Source organism: Gobio gobio, assembly GCF_949357685.1.
Source record: "Gobio gobio genome assembly, chromosome: 4".
Taxonomy (NCBI): Eukaryota; Metazoa; Chordata; class Actinopteri; order Cypriniformes; family Gobionidae; genus Gobio; species Gobio gobio.
The window spans coordinates 35419177-35442970 of record NC_137100.1 but is presented as its reverse complement, the minus strand read 5'-3'; the positions used below and the strand labels follow the sequence as shown (position 1 = coordinate 35442970).

At 38.8% G+C, this 23794-nt stretch overlaps 2 protein-coding genes across 5 annotated transcripts in view; one reads left to right on the top strand and one right to left on the bottom strand.

The window, feature by feature from the left end:
* The window catches only part of LOC307124756 (uncharacterized protein), a gene marked incomplete at its 3' end in the record, with an annotated part of 457096 nt that overhangs the window by 59220 nt on the left and 374082 nt on the right, over positions 1-23794 (bottom strand). The window lies entirely within an intron of this gene.
* Positions 1-23794, top strand: part of klhl13 (kelch-like family member 13) — a 64184-nt gene that overhangs the window by 1779 nt on the left and 38611 nt on the right. For 2 of the 4 annotated variants that reach the window (XM_079816169.1, XM_079816166.1), the window contains exon 2: positions 6909-6986. In XM_079816169.1, the coding sequence (XP_079672295.1) occupies positions 6934-6986 (53 nt within the window). In that variant the 5' untranslated portion in view covers positions 6909-6933. Of the gene's footprint in view, positions 1-6908; positions 6999-23794 lie in introns of all 4 variants that reach the window. The other 2 variants (XM_079816168.1, XM_079816165.1) reach the window with 1 other exon arrangement.

Below are 23794 nucleotides of genomic sequence, written 5' to 3'. Positions count from 1 at the left end.
CACATTTTGGTGACACACACTCTGAAAGTGCTTTACAAGATGACTCGGCTCACGTTTTAATAGTTGTGTGACCTATTCAAGGTTGTATGCTCATTTATGAAGATAGATCAGTCATGTGAAAGGTTTGTCAATGGCTAAAATGACAGTTTGCTACGCACCAGTATAGATTTTTCATATTGAATTTGACAAGGGTTATAAGGGGTCTGATTCTGTGTTTAATCCAGCAATGATTTCCAACCTTACATTCAACAAGTAATGTCATGAACAACACAGTATCACATTAATCAATCAGAGAGAAGAGAAGTTGGTATGAAATGCAGTTTGTTTTCATTGTCCAAGCTGTCAGAGTCACAAAAAGAACCTGATGCCTTTTCCCTTTGACAGTCCAGACAGATTGTTTCAGAGATGACCTGCAGATTTCAACATTTTCGAAAAGGGTGATTAATGAAATGCTACAGAGAGTGACTGTGTGCTTACTTTACATCAAAGGTTCTTTTTTTGTCCAGCTTTGAAAGCGTGACTGACAGTTTTAAAAGCACATTAAAGTGTGTGTGACTGTGTGTGAGTCAAACTGTTAGTTCTTTAAAAGTCTATAAGGAGACATACTGAACTCAAACATCTCGTAGTGTAGTAAGGTACTGGTTGTTTAGCACAGCTTATCCTTGTTCTTCTTTGACCTCTGTCTGTTGCTAAGACACAGTGGTTGCCACGGCAATGAGGAAGAATTCTACACGCAACTGAAGTGCTGAAATTCTTTCCATGGTGTTGTGCCTTCAAAAGTGTTCATCCTTTTGGCCTGGACAGGGTGACTTCTGTAGTGCCTCCGGGAATATAGAACACCAAATGTGAATTGAACAAATGTCACTAGTGTTCAGTGAAAGAAGGAAGATGGTGTTTTTCATATGTTTTTCAAGCTCATAACTCATTGAGGTTTCTAGAGCAGGTCTGACATGTGGGAAATGTTCAGTTCCTTTACACACCTGTGAGTAATGTAGTATAGATTCCAGGTAGACTACAGGTTCTCGTTTATTTTTTAGCTTGAATGGTGTTGCATGGTTCAAAAAATGTGTGTGATTTGGTTTGTCTCAACTGCAGTTGATGGATCTCGCCGGTGACGGACATAAAGAAACACAGCAAGGAACTCATTTAGCAGGCTTTTATGAACCCAGTTCTTCTGCTGCCTTTAATTTGGCCACACATTTTCTCCTACAGTGGTTTGCTTTTTGGTCCTTGAGTTTCACCTTTTTAGCTGTTAAACAACACTCCAGCTGGTCATTGACCGTGACCGGATGAGATGCTCACAGCTGTAGTGAGTGTGTCTGTAGAGGTGGCGTTCAGCGTCTGCTGCTCAGCTTTGTTTTGTTTCTTTAACTGTGAAGTGGCTGATGATGATGTGTGGTGTGTGATGATTTTCTTTTCTGTCTCCTGATCAGATGTGAGAGTGCAGGGGGGGTGGGAGACAACGCCCCATAATATGAGCAGCTAAATATTAATAGAAATGCCATATGCTGTTTTGCCACAAATACTCACAGAGACAAAGGGAATGGCTATAATGGAAAATGGATATTAATTTTGAGATTTGCTAAAGATTGCATTTAACATTTTGTTACTAATTTACTAAATGAATTAGTGTTTTAAGGATTAACTTTAAGTGAGTGTTAGATGATGCCAAAGGTAATCTAAATGTAAAGGGAAAATGAGCATGAACAATTAAACATCCAAATATTGACACATATTTATTTATATATATTTAGAATTGACTCAAAATCTCTAATACGTTCTGTTATCTTCAGTCTATAATATCTTAAATATCTTAACGGTGTCATGAACTGGCTTTTTAATTTTTTTTTTTTAATTTTCTGAGATCAACGTATGATGTTTGTGTGGTTTTTACATTCAAAAACATCATAATGAATAAGTAATAGGCTACTTTCTGCCTTGGTTTTGAGGCTCTCTGAAAAACGGTCGGATTTGATGGGCGTGCTGCACTGAAGACTTGGAAGTAAACGCCCACGGCTAGGATTGGATAAGATTTGCATATTTAATGAGCTTCTGCTCCCCTGTCAGTGACAGCGTGTGGCAAATGGCAATCGGAATGAATCGCCCAGCCCACAGCCAGGGCTCGCAAAATGTCTTTATCAAACAAACACAATGATTCATCTCTCATCCACCCGCGATTGATTCAAATGTTATTTCTGTATAATTTTGCCCGATCATCAGTGAATATAACCGCAAACTGTACACACACACGCGGCTGATAGCCGAGCTGGCGTTACCAATAACCAATAACACCTTCTCCAGCCTGTGACAGCGTGCTAAGATATGTAATCAATAGATATCAAACGATCTATAACAATGCAATACTAACACTTTATAAAAAACTTTATAAAAAAAAAACATTTTACTCACATAAGTGTGTGTTGCACCGTTCTGGTTGGATCCAATATAGAAGGCACAGCATTGTGTTTTAATCTCAATATGTCTGCAAATCCAGTCTCGACCTCTTGTTTACAATCAATTCCGCAGCGTTTAGCTCCGCGAGTCGGTGGGCGGGCTTGAGGTGGTGCTTCTGCGTCCTATTCATAGACCGCAAAAAAATATGGACGACGCGACTTGATTGACTTCCGCTGACCAGAGTTGAAGCTTTCGTAGGCCCGCACACGGCGCTGACATCTTGGGACCGAGTCTGCGCAGTAGAGAACAGGAAGTATAGGCACGATTATCAAAAGCCCGCCCACACTCTCACAGATGCAGATCAATTAATTGTGTTCGTGTGAAATAAACATTTATAGAAATGTAGAGATTAAAGCTAAAGCTCCAATCTCCTCCCAAAAATCCCGAAAAAAGTCTGTTGGTGCCTTAGTGACAACTTCACTCAGAGAAGCCGTCAATCTCAGCTGTCAGTCATGATGTCACACCCCCCGTTTTTATAGCATCAAATAACAAACTAAAATCAAACTTATTTATAAAACGAACACTTGAAATGAAATCGTGATAAAAACTGCCTAAAATGACAGAAACCATCTTTAGGAAACAATTATTTGAAGTGTAATTTAATTGTTTAGTGTGTCTCGCGGCCATTGTAATACATGGAGAGGTGGGGTTTAGGAGCTATACTGGGACCAACCACCGGGGGGCGATCAAGGCGCGGAGGCTTCAGTTTCTGAGAGGAGTGCTACAGGCTTGGTCCTATTACATCAATGGTCGACATATTGTGAGAGCTCTCGTTTTCTGGGTCTGGTGTCAATAAAAGCTTTTCTTTGACTAAGGGTGTTTTCACACTTGGTCCTTTTCAGGTGGTCTGAGCGCGGTTTGCGTGATTTTGGCCCGTATGTGAACACTCCAAACAATCTCAGACCCCTTTAAAGCGAACCGAACCGAGACCATCTCAGGAGGTGGTCTGGGTACGGTTCGCTAAAAACACGCAATCTGAACACAAACCGCTCTGGGCTTACTTGATTTTTCTGTTTGCGAATTCCAGTGTAGTTTGGTCATCAGATGCCTCCGTACAAATCGGCTGTTCATCATGGCTGCTTCTTCTGGCACTTCTCTACAAATTATTCGTTCACAACTTACATTTGTTTATTGCAAATTCAACTGCTTCCGCAGTGTGTAAGAGAGAAGCTGCGCGCCTTGCCAGTTTAAAATGGTGTTACGAGCGCACACACCTAAAGCGCGTGCACATAAGCCAGCTGTCACAGCGCGTGTACTAAATGTTATCTTTAGCGTCTTATTGCATTTATTTTAAAGTGTCAAAAACACACAAGTTTCACATAAACGGGTGGTTTTGTTTTAAGGGAATGTACACATCTGCATTACTAGCCTTTGCAGTTTTCCATTTCGTACTTGAATGCTGTTTTATGGCTACTTTACCTGGAAATTTTAAAGCAGTTTATTTAATTTGCATCTTTTTAAATAATTTTAGTGTATTGTTTATTTTTTGTATGCTGATGTTATCATTGCCTTCTGCAATAAAATAAACATGATTCAAGGAAAACAATTCAAAATGTTATTTACAAAGGTTGATGTGTGATATAGCTAGTGAAAGAATATGTAGTATTGCAAAAAATATATTTTTTTGTGTAAAAAGATAAACAACTAAATTCATTTGTAGCAATGTCATTTAAAAAAAATTGGTTACCGAGGCACAAACAATGTAGGTGAATGGGATCAAATGTTGAAGGCCATAGGGTCAGCCATCAAATACTGAACTGGACTAGATCCAAAAAGCAACAGTATGAACACAAAGGGGTCTGAGACCCCATTCCTACTAAAGTGGACCAAAAAAGGATCTGAGTCCTCTTTCAGGTACAGGGACAGTGTGAACGTGAAGAGAACTCTTAAAGGAGTCTGAGTTTGGTTCTTTTAAAGAGGACCCAAGTCAAGGAAGTTTTCAGCTCTGAAACTTAGGGTAATGCTAAATCACAGAAGTTACCCTTTAAAACCAAAGACGTTAAACCGTGATTGTATTTCAAGAGCAGGGACACATTAGGTTGCATTTCGTGAATAAAGCCTCCGCAACAGCAAACGATTGGAGAGCTTGTATGTGCACGAGCCACCGATACTGAAAACAGCGGCCCCAAGCACTGCATGATTTAAAAAATGCATTCCAGCGCCAGATCACCTCTTATGTAACTCTACTAATCAACTAGTGGTGCTTATTTTGTATTAGATACAACAACTCAAGCTGCAAGAACGGTCGCTGCTGCTGATACTCCGACAATGTACACAACAAGCTGCTTCTTCTTCTGCTTTTCTTGATACTGTGGGTTACACCATCAACATGCCTGTGGACACTGCCTACTAGCGGTCTGCATGTGGAATTGCACATTGACGCGGACAACAACGCAGAAGTTTAAATTAAAACCAACGCGTTACTTGAGGCGTAGAGGATACGGCGTAGGTCTGACGCAGAAGTATAAATCAGCCTTTAAACTAGTGCTTCTCAGGAGCCATTTACATGACACCGTTTTTAACTTAAAACTAAAAACTTTTTATGCGTTTTAGCCGTTCAGTTACACAACAACAGCCTTTTTGGGACCTGAAATGCAAGCTTTTGAAAACCGGTTTCAAAGTCAAAAAAAGTTTGTGAAAACGGTGACGTCGTGAGCATGCTTGTTCAGTCTATAGGCGCATAGTGTTTCTTTATAAAGTAACAACTATTGGCGTGCCAGCATAATACAGCATTTTTAATCGTTTTCGCAGATCCATGTGAACGCGGATCTTTTTGGCAACGCTGTCGTCTGTGTGTGAAAAACACAGGAAAAAACGTTTCCATTTTTACTTCATCGTTGACGTGTAAGCGTACCCTCAAACATGTGCTAGGGACCACTCACCACTGTACATTTTGGATGTCTCCCTCATCTAACACACCTGATTCAACTCATCAGCTCATTAGTAGAGACTGTGAAACCTAAAGGGGTTTGTCTGATAAAAGAGATATCCAAAATGTGCAGTGGTTGGGGGTCCCTAGTAGAGGGCTGCATTGGGATTGAGTCCCGCCGGGTCCCTCGGGACCCAACGCAAATCTCGAGGGAGCGGGCAGTTTGAATTTTGTTGCGGGCGGGAATGGGCAGCTAAAAAAAACACCGCGGGAATCGGCGGGATAGGGAGGTTGCCTAACGACATGATGGAGAAGATGTCAATAGATGATGTAGAAAAGAACCTCAAACTAGGTATTTACAGCACAAAAGCTAAGCAAGGAAAGTCTGACATTTGGAGAAGTTTCTCAATTGTTTTGGTAGGCAAAATCATGCGGTATAATATAACGTTATATGTATCCACATATTGCGCAGCTGGCAAATACATAGCTACTTGATCATACCTCACCAAAAACGCTCAGCACTCCCTGCAGGTCAAGTTGACTGTTTGGTGTTTTTGACAACCAATACATAGAAGTTTAGTGAGTGGAAATGGATTGTTTCTAAATGTCCGTTTGCTATTTTGTGTTCACATTACGTTCTGTTGAAGCATGTTTTCTCAGGTTTCCTTTCAGTCGGTCACGTTCGACGGAATTGGGATCTGTTTTTTGTTTCTCAATCTGGTTTTCTGTTTTCTGTTTTGCAAAGCAGTCTATTTTTATGTGCAAAGTTTTTGATAAAAACGAAATTATATTTGAATGTATTTGTCTTTTTTTTTTTTTTTACATGCAGGCCAGGGAAACGAATCAAACAACCCCATGAATCTCTTTAATAATATCAATACAAATACGTGTTTTTTTCCCCCTGCGGGACGGGAGAAGACACAAAATCAATGCATCTCTATTATTGTGCGGGAATAAATTCTCTGAGTTTTGCGGGTGCGGGCGGGAGTGGACATGCATATTGCGGGAGCGGGCGGGAGTGTAACACATATGTTGCGGGAGCGGGCGGTAATGGTCAGAAATTCGGCGGGTGCGGGCGGGAGCGGGATGAAGAAAACAGTCCCGCGCAGGGGTCTAGTCCCTAGGACAGGTTTGATGCCCTGTCCTCACGAACTCAGGTATTTTCAAAACCGCAGCTTTTTCTTTGCGGTTTGGCCATTCGTCCACACGCAAACGCAGTAATTTTTTGAAAACTCCTGCCAGGGTGAACATTTTTTGAAACTCCTGTTGCACTGGTGTTTTGTTTGGACAGTGAAACCGGAGATTTTAGCTTGTTGCGTCAGAACCGGAATCGGCAATATAATTTTTTTTTCCAGGCTTCTGATGTGGCCATCATGGCTTTACGTTTAGGGTTATATTGCCACCTGTTGGTTTGGCATGCTCTTGACAGTGCTTCATAGCGTATTTTGCGTTTTTATGTGGACGCAATTTTGTTGAGGGAGAAGCACTGAGCACTTAAGCCCCTGAAAATAAGTCTATTAAGCTAGATTTTGTCCATATCTTGATTACTTAACTCATGATGTCATTTTTTGCTGATGTTTCAAAGGTGTTCTGGGGTTTTGTGCCTGGGCATGGACCACCCTGTGCATAGAGGAGACACCATGTCCATCGGACTACACGACAGGTACTGTGCAATGTATGTAATTTCTTTCTTCTACACACACATACTCATACTTCAAGTTCTCTATACTTTGCCCCTGTACAGAGACATGTGCGTTCTCATTTACTTTTTCTCCTGCCTGGACACTGTCCTCCTGGTTTTCTTTGTGCATCTGTTTCTGTCATGAACATGTTATACACACGTGTTCTGAAGTGTCTCCGTTCTCACTCTCACTCTCACTCACTCTCACACACACACACACACACACACACACACACACACACACACACACACACACACACACACACACACACACACACACACACACACACACACACACACACAACTCCACCAGTCTCATGTAAGCTGACAACACGGAGGACATTGCTAAAACACTGACATCCGTCCTGCTGTGTGTGTGTTTTACAGTCGTCTCAAGGGGTTCAAACTTTCTTTCAGATCCTATAATATAGATTAGGTTCTCTGTTGTTGACTTCACATACCGGTATTAAAATTGCTACCTTGATTCATCACTTTAACTATGCCCTTCAGTCAGTTTCATTTGTTTGTTTTCACACAAGTGTAGTGTTTAGTGGTTCAAGTTTGTCTTTGTATCACAGAAACCATCTCTCAGACAGTGTGTATATATACCGAAATGAGTTTGAACTGTTTAAAATGACTGCTTTTTAAACCACAAGGCTTAAAAATACATTAAAATGATAAGCTTTCGTAATAGTGCAACATCACGTGAGTGTAACCACAGTAGAGTGGTTAAATAGTCAATAGACAATAGTCAAATCTCCATCGGTTTGCGTCTACTGGTATATCGCCCACCCATAAGCTATACAGATAAATGCTTTTGAAAATAGACACTTCAGGACATGGGATCAGTCTCGGTACAAACACGTAGCAAACAGTGGGTGTGGTGGTCTTTTTTTTCCCCCACTCCAAATATACATGTCATGACCTACATTTTATACTCTCGCTAACTAACTATGTGCTGTCATACTAACCCGCTGAGTTCTCGCTCGCACAGTTGATATGTCATGTCAGGCAGATGACTGAGATTTGTGTTCTCTACAGTCATGCCAGATTTGCTGTCTGATGTGTAAATCAGAATCGCAGAATTACACCACGAGTTCAGATCGCTATAAAATCTGAACACTCAATTAAACAGCGCAGCTCCTGAAGTGAGCGCAGCATGTTGGCTGATGGATTCTTCTATATTGTTTAACAGAAAAACAAAGGCAACTGTGAATTCCATCGATCTGAGCCGACCTTCCGCCTGCTGAAATGTTACACGCACTGGTCTCGTTTTGTGTCTTCAGATGCCAAGTTGGCACTTAAGGGCCGGGCGTGTGGGCATGTGGATTTGTGATGACTCAGACCCTTGAGATCATCGGACTAAGATTCAGTCAGCTGGTGTGTAGGACAGTATTGACAGGGTTATTTCTGTGTTCTGTTGGAGGAATGATTACGAGACCTGTAGCCAAGAAACAGTCTCTCTTATGGCTCTTTTTAAGACATGTACTGTGGCCCCAAAAGTATTTAGTCACTTAAGCTACATTTTAAACATATACTGCCATTCAAAAGTTTTTGATCGGTAATATTAATGTTAATGTAATGTCAGAAGTCTCTTACGCTCACCAAGGCTACATTTATTCTATTACAAATACAAAAAAAAAAACTGGAATATTGTGAAATATTATTAAAATGTAAAATAACTGTTTTCTGTTTGAATAAATTGTAAAATGTAATTTATTTCTGTGATGGCAAAGCTGAATTTTCAGCATCACTACTTCATTGTCACATGTTCCTGCAGAAATCATTTTAATTGGATGATTTGCTGCTCAAGAAACATTAATGATTATTATCAATTTTGAAAACATTTTTTTCAGGATTCTTTGAATAGAAAGTTCAAATAAACACATTTCAAATAAATTAAATTAATAAATTAAACTAATAATTCATTAAAATGGAAAAGTTATATTTGTTTGTAAAAAATATTTCTCAATATTACTTTTCCAACTGTATTTTGGATCAAATAAATGTAGCCCTGGTGAGCAGCATAAGAGACTTCTTTCAAAAATATTTAAAAAATAATACGACCCCAAACTTTTTGAATCGTAGTATTGTTCAAATAAAATATTTCACAACTTTTTTCTTAGGTTTTTAAATGATAAAACAATAAGATGTGAATGGGCACTTTGTCAACTTAGTGGATCATGTTTATTTTTAATGTGCGAGGACACTTGTGTGAACTAGCCACTAACAAATCACCTTGACTAGTTAAAAGTGTTTGCAAAATGTTCTCTAAGTTGGTTCTCATAAAACTTTTGTTTGAGCTTATGTGATTGTGTGATGTGCTTCAAGTGCTTGCATGTCCTCTGTTCTATATTGCTGATTTCTGTCACTCTCATAAACTCTCTAGCACACACTGATCCTGTCTTTAAGCTGTTTAGGACCCTCAACCATCTGTTGCATACTTGTCGAGGTTGCTATAGCAACAGCTTCTTAGGAGAGTCTGTTAAGGCCCCCGATAAACTTCAAGCGAGATCGGAAAACGAACTGCTGTGATGTGATTTTGAACAAAGTCAGGCCGAAATTAAGTTCATTTGTTGTTCGGTTTGGGAGTTCGAAACAGCTTGCCAAAGCGACCTCTCCGGGAAAAGTTCACTCCGGGCCGGCTGGTACACACATTTGTACTACCATTGTTCAATGCCAATTGCGTAATAGGCAGGTGTGCACGCACGCTCCGCCTCTTTCACATCAAAATCTTTTCCGCTTAATTTCTCCTGTTCAGTCGGTCGAGGTCAGACGTCTGCAAGTGAAAACATGAACACACAAACTGCTTTATAGTAGAAAATGAAGTTGTACTTTTGATGAAATGAGACCCTGACACTGTTTTTGATGTTTAATACGGTAAAGCTGCTTGATTATTAAGCTATCTATTGTTTGTCTGGCTATCACCAGACCAAGCTCAATTTAAGATTGAACGAGCATAAACGTGCATAAATTAAATGACTCTGTACGCAATTGGATAGTCCTTCAACCAATCAGACCACAAGAGGCGTGATCAACGGGCAAAGACCCATCGCTTCTCTATCCGTCATCGTGATAATCCCTCCAATAGCGCGCCAGGTGGATAAGCCAGTCTGTGATTGGTTCCCGCAAAAGTGTAACAGAAGCCGTAGAAATGAATGTACGGGTTTCCGGACTGAGTTGCCGGGCGAAATCAAATCGCTGGCAGATCAGGCTGGGTTTACCCAGTCTAATCTATTGTATAAATTTCTATATAAATAAACATGACGTACTGGAGTACCATAGAGGATTGTTGCTATGATCAGGTGCTTTTCGTATGCTTTATTAAAATGCTTGCTGTTTTCTTAATTTTGTCGTTTCCTTTTGTTATTGAGAGGAAATCACGCAATACATATTTACATATTCATCTAACCGTTGCTCTCAGCAGTGTGGGCGCCGTCGGATGTTCGCTAACAGTATATCACTGGTCACATATTTTGAACTTTGTTTTACCCTTAAAAGAAGAACGAAAAAGAACTTTGTGTATATCAGGGCCTTTAACGCGATCTCAAGAAACTTCTGCACACTGTAATGCCAGTGCGGGGTGGTTGATTGTTGCTTTGATTTATCCATTTTCTCCCTAGCAGTTTAAAGACTGTTTAAGGGTCTTAGAGTACAGCATGATCATGGGGATTCAAATTACAATATTATTTGTGAATTTTCCCTCATTTATTTCCTCTCGTTCCTCTCTTTAGCCATTGTCGCTCATCCATACCTTTCTAGTCTTTTTTTATTCTAACTTGTCATTTCCTGCCTTGTCAGCTATTTTTTTTCTGCCCTTCCTTAAGTGCTTAATCAAGTGAGCCCCCCCCCCCCCCTCTCTCTCTCTGTGCTACTCTTCCTGAAATGCTTTGAAAATGACAAATGCGGATTAATTGTGGATTTTCTCTAAGCTTTGCCAAAAATACTTCATAGATCATACAGGCACCAAACGCTCTCAGATCAAAACCTTCATGACGTGCTGATCATCTAGTGGCTATTATTCCCTCTTCTCCCCCTTCATCCCTTTTTGTACACAAAGACAAGGCTTGTTTCAGATGTAAGTCTTGTTATATGATGTTTTGCATAATTTCTGCATATCATAACTAGAAAGTCAGTAAGATTCAACAAAATGTCCATTTAAAGAAATTGTTTGATCTCTCATAGCTTGTCAGTCATACACTAAAGAGCAAGGGGAAACATTTTTTTAAAGCTCTTTTTATTATTATTATGTAATTAATCTCTTCCAACCAGTCTGAAGCTTTTCAAGAAAAACTATTTACGTAGGACCTTGTTTACAAAGTGCTTTACAAAAGACGTATTTGTACAGAGTTGTGGACAGGGAGACTGTTCTCTGCCTCTGACAAGAAAGAACAAAATGTGTGTATTATTTTGGCAAGTTGAAATGGCAGTTTGATTTTGATGCAATACAAATTGAGCTGCTTCTCTTCATTTGTCTTTAATCTGGTTTTGAGGACTGTTGTTTTCAGTGTCTTATTTCAGGCTTATTTACATTTATACCAGAATTATGATGCAGTTTACACATCTAGGCTCTATTAGCTCTGAACCAATGTGTCTGATAACAAAAAGTATTACATAAACATATCACCATCATAAATACTATTCTTTAGAATATTGAAAGAAGTGTATAATGGTTTCAACATAAATATTAAGCAGCACAACTGTTTTCAACATTGATTATTATAAGAAATGTTTCTTGAGCTCCAAATCAGCATAGCATATTTCTGAAAACTTCAAGATGTGTCACTGAAGCATTCACAGGAATAAATTATATTTTAAATTTAAAATGGAAAACCATTATTAGAGGTTCAAGCATGAAATGCTGAAACCCTATTGTAATTGTAAGGATTCGTAAAACGCATCGTGCAGGCCAAACCGTAAGGCCTAGAGACTTGAAACCTGGCCAGATGGTAGGCCTCAACTTGGGGACAACCTATCAGAGTATGACCCCGAATGGCCCATAGGTGGCGCTACAGCAACCAAAAGTTCAAAATTGCTCATAACTCTTAGACCGATTGTCCCAAGATCAAGTGTCTTATATTGTTGGAATCCGTGGCTCAAGCTGGACAAAATGGCTATCTCCGATTTGCTCGCCCTTCAGGCACCAATTTCGAGTAAATTGCATTTTTTTTTAAAACATATTTTTGCTGACTTCTCCTAGGTTTTTGGCCCGATTGGAACCAAACCACTGCAAGACTATTCTCTGGAGTCGGACAATCAATAATCATCCAAAAAATTCAAAATTTCAATTAAGGGTCGATAAGGGGAAGCAAAATCTTTGATGGCACCAGGGCCATTTTTACTAAAATGGTTATAAATTGTGACCGGAAAGAGATTTTTTTGCTAAACTTGCGATACATCTTCGTGAGCTCATTCTAAGATCACTTGAAAAAAATCGCAACAATTGGCCACTAGGTGGCACTATTAAACGGTTATAACTTGTGAACGGAAACGGATATTTTCGCAAAACTTGAGACACATGTTCATGAGCTAATTCTGAGGTCACGTGAAAAAAAATCATGACAATTGGCCTCTTGGTGGCGCTATAAAAGGGTTATAACTTGTGAACGGAAAGAGATATTTTCACTAAACTTGGGACACATGTTCATAAGCTCAATCTGAGTTGACATGAAAAGAATCGTGACAATTGGCCACTTGGTGGCGCTATAACAGTGAAAAAAATCATGAAAATAGCTATAAGCGCACCCAACCGTTAGTCTACTGAAAATTGGCATGCAGTGTCTTTGTCCAGGGTGCCATGATAGTCTATGAGAACATTGGTGTATCTCAAAAAACTCAGTATACGTCATTGGCACAATGCCTTGAAGGAGCCTTAGAAGTTTCAAGCCCGTGTTTTTTTCACAGGAGTGACCTCCTAAGAATCCTTGCCGAGTCCAACAATACCAAACATGCCAGGTTTTGCCTTATGGTTTTTGTAAGTGTCATTTAGAGCTTTAAAAAATTGTGGTTATCTTCAAAGCTGTTAGTCTGATCGAGACAACAACAAAAAAACAAAGGAAATTTGTAAACATAAGTAAATGGCTAAACAATAACGCCAAAATGTTAAAATTATGATAGGAACTGACAAAAAAAATAATTAAATCCAATCAATTTCACCCATGGATCATTTTGATGCACTTAAGTGTTTGAAACGAACAATGATGGATTGTGATGAAATTTGTTCTGAATTGGGACTGGCGAATCCCCGTCCATACTGTCAATGACCGTTCGCAAAGACCCGCCCACTTTAGTTACTGTTGCTATGTCTGACAAGCGACGCCACTCTCACACCACACCAAGTTCTCACGCAGTGAAAAATACATTGCGGATCAGAGAAAAGACTGCGTGCTGACAGACAAGTACTTTTGATATGAAACAAAGTCTCACCTTTCAAATGTAGTCCATTTTTAGAGACATTTAAACAATAAATACCATTTTGTAACTCTTTAATGTGTCTGATAGATTGCTGTAGACTCGAGGCTCAGTTAAAGCTGCTTGTGAACCGATCATCTCTTCCTTCTAGTTAATTTATATCATTAAAATAAACATGAATGAACATAAAAGGAATGTTGTTTTAAAGTGCTAAGACGTCAGTACACTTTGTTTTTCAAATTTAATTCCTCCTATGTTAATCTACTAACTTTCCTGACTGCTTTGTTGGACAAAATGGCGAATTATGATTAGTCAGATCGCCTGTCAATCAAACTCCCTCCACATATATACAGTATGGTCACACTTTGAGTACTACTAATAAAAGTGGTGGAGATCAGGCAAGACTAGAAGAAGACTCAGGCAAAACGTGCTATAACTGTAAAAACGCTTTAAAACCATATATTTCCTATGGTAAACTGCCTGTATAAACTGTAAATAGACTTTTTCATCTATGATGGCAGTTGTTAAATGCTTGCTAAATAAAACTTAATGTCTTTTGATGCTTGTGTGCTTAAAGGCCTTAACTGCTTGAACCCCGATAAATGCTGCTTGCAGCTTTAATTATTATTATTATTCATGTTTTAAGTTCATATTTTACATTGTAATATTTCTGTTATAATTGTAAATTGTACATTACCGTTATGCTGTTTTTCTTTTTTTTTTATAAACTTGATGTTGCTCTTTATTTTATTCTGCTTTTTGTTGCTCACTGAGAAGCAGCATGTTCTCTGCTTGAACCCACACAGTTATTGAAACTCACTGTTTGAGTGTGTAGCACAGATCCTTTCACAGTGACGAGTGATTTAACATTTAAAAGCATCTTTATGCCAATTATCTCTGCTGTGCCCTTTAGTATATCTATTTTACAGTCAAGGACAACCCTGCTCTTATTTCTAGGAAATATGATTGTTATGAGATAAAATGCAAATGTAGATACAATTCCATATTTTACATTTTCCAGGAAATATATTTATTGTTATTATTATTATTATTATTATTATTATATTATTATTATTATCATTATCATTATTATTATTATCGTTGTTGATGTTAGTCGTTTTTTTATAGTATTAATACATAGTATTATTTTATGTCATTATTTCCATCACAGTTGCCTGAATTGGTTGTACCTCTAAATGCCAATTCATACTGCACAGACAAACACAATCAGACAGACGAACAAACACACTTGCAGAACTCTGTTGCTGCTCCGGAAAAACAAACTGCATCCACTGTTTCCTTAACGCTGTATTATTTGGGAATCTGAACAAGGTTATTTTTCCCCTCACAACCAAAAACACACTTCTTTAGTGACATTGTTGATTTCGTGGTCTAAAAACAAAATGACAGCGCTGCTGACGGCTTCTGTAACCCGAACAAAGCACTCTTGCTCTCGCTCTGGTTGATGTGCGCACACGCCCATCTGGAAAAGGGCCCATACAAGGAATTCCGCCCTTTATGAAATCATACAGGGCCATACTTGAAAAAACTTTCCGAAACATATTCGAATCCTGAAGGAGAACAGAACAGATGGCACAGAAATACTTTCATACGTCCAACTTGTTTTTTTTAAATTTTGGCCATGTTAAGCATGTGAATCCAACTCTTTAACAGGTGAAATAAGTCAGAATGCATGAAATGGCATTAGACCCCTCCTTTAAGCACAGCGTTTGCACGCTGCAACTGAAGTGAGTCATTAAAGGAGCGCTCTTTGCTCGCTTTCTGTATATAATATATTCACAAATGGAGAAAAGTTTTATTTTTCATGCTGCTAATGCTGGGTACACACCAAAAGATTTTTTACATCTTATAAGATTTTCAAAATGTGATAGACCACACACATGAGGACAAATAATCCTAGATTGAACCGTTTTGCTCCTATAATGTGTGGTGTGCCATGATGTGACTTAAGACAGCACACCACACATGAACGGATTTTCAACCAGAGTCCCGACTGTAAACACAGGAATTCTCGCAAAATCTCGCGAGACTTCAGAATGAGTATGGCGGTGATTGGCACAAATATCAATTTCGATCTTGATTCAATATCAATTCATATAGCCTACTGTACATATAAGGAAAGTTTGCCTTTTTAGCACTATTTTAAACTTTTCTTGGGTAAATTATATTTGCTTGGAATCATTAATATTCACTTGTGTGTGCTTATATAAGTATCATTAAAAATATTAGGATGTAAATTGTTAACGTTTTAAAATGTAAAATTTAAAGAAATCTAGTGTTTTATCATAAATATGTATTTAAATGCAAAACCTAAAAATAAGTAAGCAGTTATGATCTGCAATACTTTGAGCAACCAGACTAGATACATGTATATGTGAGCGCTCCGTGAACCACGTACATGAGCGTGCACGCCGCCGGGAGATGAGAGCATGTCGGAACTCTGTTTTTCCACGCCTCTGCTTTAACTTTTATGCCACATTAGCGCCAAAACGCTATATTTATTGTTTGAATTTCGTATTCAAGTTTAAAAGCTTAGACTTTCAAGTTTCATATCAAAAGCAGGGTTGAGAGAAAGAGAGAGAGAGAGACTCATGAGTGATAGAGAGATGGAGAGAGAGAGCATGGAAAGGAAATTAACAAATACGCTGCATTGTAATAGCGTTAAAAAGTTAATGAATAACCCCGCAATATGTGGCGGCCGGTTGATTCTGTGGCGCACCTATGTGTGTCTATGTGTGGGAAACACTGAGTACAGAGTGAGCTAGATGAGTAATGGTAAAAAAAAAAAAAAATCACACTGCTGTTTCTTTATAATTGTTGTCCTCAGGTGTCTCTTGGAAAATAGCTATTATTCTCTTTGAAATCGCCTTATTAAATAAACTTTTAAATCATTTTTTTTATAGTCGGAGTTATAGTCAGTTCATGACTATTTCATCTCTCAGCGTGCTTTTGGATTGAATATTATTTGGTTTCACGTGAGTGTGCGCGCGTTTGTCCTCGGGGTTCCCCCCACACATCAGGATTTCTGATTCACGATCGGGACGGCTCCGACGTTCTTCCGAGCAGGTTCGGACACTCTTAACACACTTCACACCACAGGAAAATCTGATAAAATAATCTTTAGAACCATCAAGATAATCGGGACATAGCTAGGATTGTCGGAAGGGGGGAAATCGGCCCAAAATCAGCCCGATTATCTTTTGGTGTGTACCCAGCATAAGAGGACCAACGGCCACGTATAGCCTACACTGCAGAGTTTCAGGAGTGACGACCGCATTTCAGTGCAGAGTGAATCTGCTTTGAATATCCCTGATATTATGACAGTAAAGGCTCATATTTGGCTTTGTTCTTTTTTTTTTTAAGGCTCATATTTGGCAATGTTTTTTGTTTGTTTTTTTGAGACCTCTAAGTGTCTGTATAGCCTGATTTGAACAAATGTGCATGAATAATAATTTAAAAAAAAAAACCTGTATGGGAAGATATTACACCAGATTTACACGACGTATGCGCAATCTCATCTTTTTTCTTTTAATTATTACCATGTTGGGCTGCGTGTCCATTTCGCTTAAATTTATCAACTCCGAATGCATAATGCTTTGTTACATGAGAAAATAAATAATTTGCGTCTACCTGATGTAGTAGATTTAATGCGGTTCATGTCCTGGTCTTTGTCAAATGGGTTGGGTTGAGTACGGAATCAAATTAGTTTTACTGTCAGATAACGGGTTGAGTGTTAAGTACTGCGGGTGTGGGTTTACCAATCAGGACTCTGATCCAAGCAAACATGCAGCCTTTTTCATTGATCATGAATTGATTCTGGGACAGTAGAGCAAAGGTTGGTTTCACTTTACCGACTGGCAAAAATCGTTTGAATTATTCATCTTTTATTTCCGTGTGACATTACATAGATGCTTGCCACACATGACATCAGATGTATTGTGTGAGGTACTAGCTGAAGTCATTGCAATGTTTGGCTTCAGGCTGTACAGGTGAGCTATGAGAGCTGTGGAACAGGAACTGCTTCAAAGAACAGTGAAGGGTGTGTTGCATTAGAGCCACGTTTACAATGCAGGAGAGACATGATGGCAGAGACAGTGAGGTTTATAATAGCATTGCTCTGTCTCTCTTAAATACACACACCCCTCTGTCCTCACCCACTTAATTAAGTGCTAAATGTGTGGCGAGGGTGAGCCGTGGCTATTCATAGAAATGTATTAATAGAGTGATTAAGGGGTAAGGAGGGCAGCGAGAGTGTAGGATGTAATAGGATGAAGAACATTTGCTCGCTCACGTGAGAAAATGATGAGTGAGACACCAGGAACAGCAGAAACGCAGGTAGTGTGAGTGTGACTATAACCGTGCGTCTCATCTGATTGTTCAGGTCATCGGAGCACCAACTGTGTCTGGTAGAGGTTACTATTGGTGCGAGTGCTCATATTTCTATCTCAACCTCTCCATCTCCATACTTTTTCTTTCTCTCATTCTATTTCTCACATGCTCATATACACATGAATGCTTGCTTAGGCACACACAGATAGGCCTATAACATGCTCTACTAGTGGAGTGCTGTAAAGTCACACACTTGTCTTGTTTGTCTCTTGTTGTTGGCCCTGTTATAGGATGATATTTGCTTTACTAATGGAATTAGCTGGGATTTGTGCCGGTAATGGACTTTGCTGGGGGTTTTTTGCCAGCCAATTACTTTTGTGTATGTGTGTGAAAGAGGAAGAAAAAGAGCTGATATGTATGCAAGGGTGAGTAAATGACAGCTTTTTCTAGGGCTGGGGTTAAAATATTTTTTTAATTATTAGTTTTGATAGATTCTTGAAGTCCCAGGATCTTCTTCTCTGTGTTTTCAGCAGTCTGCTGTATGCTGCAGCCCAATGGCAGAAATAAGACCCATGGTCATATTTTGCCTAAGTTTTCAGTCAGTGTTGTCTGATTCTTGAGCAAATGACTCTTATGAACCAATTCTTTTTAGTTAATCAAAAACACAGAGCAACCAGTCAAGTTCGATTCACAATACTCAAAAGTCCATCCTTTTTATTTATAATCATTCAAAAAGAGTTGTATGACAGATAAATAGTCTGTACTTTTTTGTAATGTCAAGTTTACCCATTTATAGCAATAGCTAAGAATGTCTTTTATATGCAAGCAAAATGGACATTATACATGAAATGAACCCAAATGAAGCAGAATCAGAATGAAATCTGAATCAAATCAAGAGCTTGTAAATCAGAATTTAATTTAATTAGGAAATGTGTGTAAATTACCTGACCTTAGAATTAACAGTTTTCACTGACAACTTGCATACCTGCAAACTCCAGACCAGGGGTCTCCAACACTTCACATGCGAGCTACTAGCAGCTTGTCGCCTGATTGGAGGAAGCTCGCTAAGATGTACTTTTCATTCATTCAGAGTGAGCTAATATAGACAGTATTAGCTAGAAAACTTTGTTTGCATCAGAATGATTAAAGGCTGTGTTCAAGCAAAGAAAATAAAAAACATTATTTCCATGAGGAATGGGAGAGTTTTTCTTGACAAATGTAGGCGAAAGATGTGTGCGCCTAATTTGCGGTGCTAGCAACAGTAAAGGCTTGTTACAACTGGAGCATTTTGGCTTTCCCCCTACCAAGTTGCTCTTTTAAAATTCAGAACAAGTACCGTTTCATATTTTAATTATCATTAAACCCATATTTGATTAGCATGATCTGAAAAACACTGGCCACCATTGAGCAAAGTTAGCAACAGTCTCACGCAGGAGCAGCATGTAGCGTAGGTTTCATTTTGTGTGAAAACATGGTGGAATGCAGTGTTGAGAGAAATTATATGAAAGAATTAATGAATGAATAATGCAAATGTATCTGTAAGGGCGGACCAACCTTGTTTACAGAGGTCAGCTACTATCAAATAGTGGATTTACATTTTCATTTAGCCTGTCTGCCATTTTTGTTCAGACCAATGCGAAAATAGGACCACATTTTTGTTAATTTTAAACTGTAGATGGAAAATAAGCTAATGTGTATTCTAAAATCTTAACACTTCGGATAATAAGGTAGTCTATGTTGAATTGTTTGTCTATGAATTGTTAATGGAGTAGATAAAATGGAGCAAATAAATATAATGTGTAATTTTGACGCATCCTTTTTATAAAAATTATTTAAAGTGATGTGAGGTTTATTTTTTTTTGTTATGTTGTAAGCGCCCATGTTATTATTTTAATATTTAAGCAACTAAAAAGTGCACAGTGCTGCCAATTTATTTATTTTTAATTGGTTTTCAACATAAACCATGGGGAAATGATTTTAGCGTATCAGTACTTTGTGAACATTTCCAACACATTTTTACAATACAGTGATCATTTTGGTCACTATGATAGTGATATTATATTTGACATTTTCATTTTTATCTCTAGTTGTTTAATAGTGCATCACAACTATAGTTATGTGTAGGCAACTGTCAAATGAAATAAGGTTGGAGACCCCTACTCCAGACGGATGGAAAAAGGTGACAGGTATTTGCACGAATCCTGTGAATGGCCTATTTCAATGTCAGGACAACATATTTTTAACCGTAGAAAGGCAACGACCTTGCAGGTATGAACTTGAGCTTCTTCAGGGACCGTCATCTTGTTTTTGGGCCTTCCACCGAAGACATTCACAGAGTTTTTGTGTCTGTGCGTCTTTGTCTTCTTGGATGTACCTGAGCTGCTCGCTTGACTGAAATTAAATTTGACAATGGGTTGGTTCACGTGTTCCTCTCCGAGCTCATGACGATCTGCGTTTATAGTGGCCACTGCCAGCCACATTCACTCATCTATAATGCATATTCTATCCCTGCATGGGTTCAGTAAAGCCCTCTCTGCCCCTCTCAGATACTGCCGTCCCACCTGTCTACTGCAAACACTTGTCTCAACGAGATTAGAAACATGGAAAATTGCAGCATCATGTCTTGAAATGCAGATCAAGTTTCTTTCATGTCAGCTTCATTTGGATGAGGGTGGCTTCTGATGAGGTCGCAACCTGGATTCCAGATTTTCTAGAAACGTATTTAAATCAGAAGAGCAGAATGAAAGACAGCTTGCCCTCCTTGCAGCCACTAATCGGTCGCCATTATCTGTAATACCTTAATGGAGAATCCATAGTAGCTGGAGATGGTGGGGGTTGAGTCAGAAGTAAGCTAAAGAAAAACATTGATTTTTATTTTGTTAGTGGTTAATTTGCTCTTGTGTCTGTTAGTGTTCCTACACTGATTAACTTCTAATGAAGGCTTCTGTTAGCAGATTCACTGTCCAGTTTATCACTTCAGACAGTGACACATCTGTTCTGAGCCGCAGGCTTACAGCTAGAGGCGCCGTGTGTCCTTTTAAAATGCTGTTTATATCTTTTCCAAACACTTTTTAGCTAAAGATCAGTAAATGTAAGATGGATATTCTTGTGCTTTTGGCAGAATTTGATGTTTTAATGCGCACTATCTCTCGCTGTTTGATCATAATGGTGTGTTAATTTCTCACCTGCTGTCTGGTCATGTAAACATATGATGCCTGTGTGCTAATGAGTCGTTACGTGACCTGTGCTTTTGAGACACTGGTAGAATTAACCCCGCTTGATGGCCTCTGATGATCTTTCTATCTCTAAGCCCAGCTTATAACAGGATCCACAACAGGCCATGTAAACTTTTAAACTGTTTGTTGTAGATGTTTGTTTTACTCCATAGACATAATTCTGTTTGCATTGCAATGTAAATGAGTGCCAGGCTCATTTTTAAACAGATCAGAGTATGGTTACAGATGTTTGAGCACATAGAAGTTAAGAGAGGCTGCCAACAATGACTGTCACATTTTCCTTTAGAAATCTTCTAATATGCTCACTTGCTGCTCAAGAAACATTTCTTATTATCAAGGTTGAAAAAAGTTGTGTTGCTTAATTTAGTGGAAATTGTGATGCATTATTTTAAAATTCTTTGCTGTTTACAGGTTGATGGAACACGCCTTACAGCGTACACTATCAACAAGCAACCAATATTATAATACTATTTAAAAGTTTGAGGTCAGTAAGATTTTTTAAAAATAAGTGATTTTTGAGAAACACTGTTGATATTTGAAATCAATCCCAACACACACACACCCCTCTCTTCATTGCCCCGCCCCCAAAATGCACAAACACACAATGCAAGAGTGGATGTCTTATCATAGCTGAAGCAAAGCAAAATAATGCTTTGCGAAAAATAAATCAAAGATGAACAAACGACAAGGAAGAACAAAAAATTTACAAGCAAGTACAAGCAATAGTTTGTTGTTAGTCTACAGCAGAACACCAGCTCCAGACAAACAATGACCCTCAATCTGTCCTGTTACTATACCTAACATTTCAACAACAGCATATCTTGTTTCTGTGAAACATAGCAAAAGCAATGTTACTCACTTATGGAGCAGAAAAACGCAACTTCTACATCATTTTTCAGGCCTTCCCGCTATCTAACGTCTCTCTAACGCTGGAAAGCTTTTCTAATATTAACGCTGGTCCTAAAGCTCTTAGCTGATCATAACTCTTCTTTTTCCAGTTATATTTCTCTGACCTCTGTCAGTTTTTCTTCAAATCTTCCTTGTGCTCTCTCTCTCTCTCTCTCTCTCTCTCTCTCTCTCTCTCTCTCTCTCTCTCTCTCTCTCCTCCCCCCCTCCCTCCACCACCACCATCATGAGTGTATATGCCCCCTACTGCTGATTGGCTATGATAAAGAAGCAATCCACTCTTGCATTGTGTGTTTGTGCATTTTGGGATTTCAGATATCAACAGTGTTTCTCAAAAATTGCTTGCTGTACATTTAAAATATTAATTTCTATTTAAAAATCTAACTGACCCCCAACTCTTAAATAGTATAATATTTATAATATTGGTTGCTTTTTGATTGTGTAAGCTGTAAGGTGTGTTCCATCAACCTGTAAACTGTGTAAATGTCATTATTTAAATGGAAAAATTAATTTACATGGGACTCAAAAGACAGCAAAACACAGTGAAGGGCCACCACACGCCAATCATACAGAGTAAGGGAACGATACATGGTGGACGGCATGAAAAAACAGAGAGAGTGACGCTCACTTGGTCACGTTTTCAAATGTTGTTGCATGTCCAGAAAGTGATTTATATAAGTGAAAGGACATCTATTCTGATTTCTTGTCAGCACTTTTAACGAAGATGGACATAATCGCAAAAACGAACGTGGTAGCTCTTTCTTTTCCTCCCTGCCTCCTCTTTGACATGTGCTGTCACGGCAGTGGGTGAAGAGCCCCGCGGTGGAGTTTGTGCCCTGCTTGCGCCGCCTGGCTAGCTATGTTTTGAAAAGACCTGTCTCTCGTTATGGACATCAGTGAGAAATTCTTCACCATTATACAACACCGAGGAACAGGAGTGATGTTCTTTAATGTTCAAGACAATCATTCTTGGGTTTTAGATTTCTTGTGTCTGCAGTCATGTTGTATTTTATGCCAGGTCATTAAACTCTGAGTGCAGAGCTCTCTTTCTCACTCACTAGCTCTCTGCAGTCAGCTATGGCAAGCCATTTTTACTTTTTTCTGTCCTTAAATCTAGTTGTCAAATGTTTTTGTTATAATACTTATTTTTTAAATTAACAGTAGGTAATCAGATAGTGAGTAGTGTCGTTTTCAAATTCACTAGTTTATATTCTACACTAGTGCTTATTCTATAACCAGAAGTAAATAATTGATAGAATTTAATGACAAACATTCATACTAACATGTAATGAATAAGTAGGCTACTATCTGAATAGATATTACAGGGCTTATTAGGTTACTATAGTTATTTCTTAACATACAATCGATAGCAGTTAAGTGGATTAAAGGTCCCGTTTTTCGTGTTTTTTTGAAGCTTTGATTGTGTTTACAGTGTGCAATATAACATGTGTTCATGTTTCGCGTGTAAAAAAACACAGTATTTTTCACACAATTTACTTATCTGTATACTGCTGTTTTCACTGTCCTCAAAACGGCTTGAAAGATTTCCCTGTTCTATGAAGTCCCTCCTTCAGAAACACGTAACGAGTTCTGATTGTGCCAGCGGTTCCCGTGTTGTGATTCGACAGCAGCTTAGGGCACGCAGAGCGCACGTTACCGGAAAGGTCACGCCTCTCACCATAACGGGGATGCATGCGCTCAATGATCTCTACAGCGTCCCTGGGAAAGCCAAACAAAGGTGACTTGACTCCGGGATGAAAATAACAGCGTCTCGACGACATGGCAACAAACAAACTATACGAACGCAACACTTATTCAACCTATTCTCCACGGGAGCAACAAGACCACGGCCCCTTTTTTGCGCGTTATTGTGGGCGGAGGTTAGTC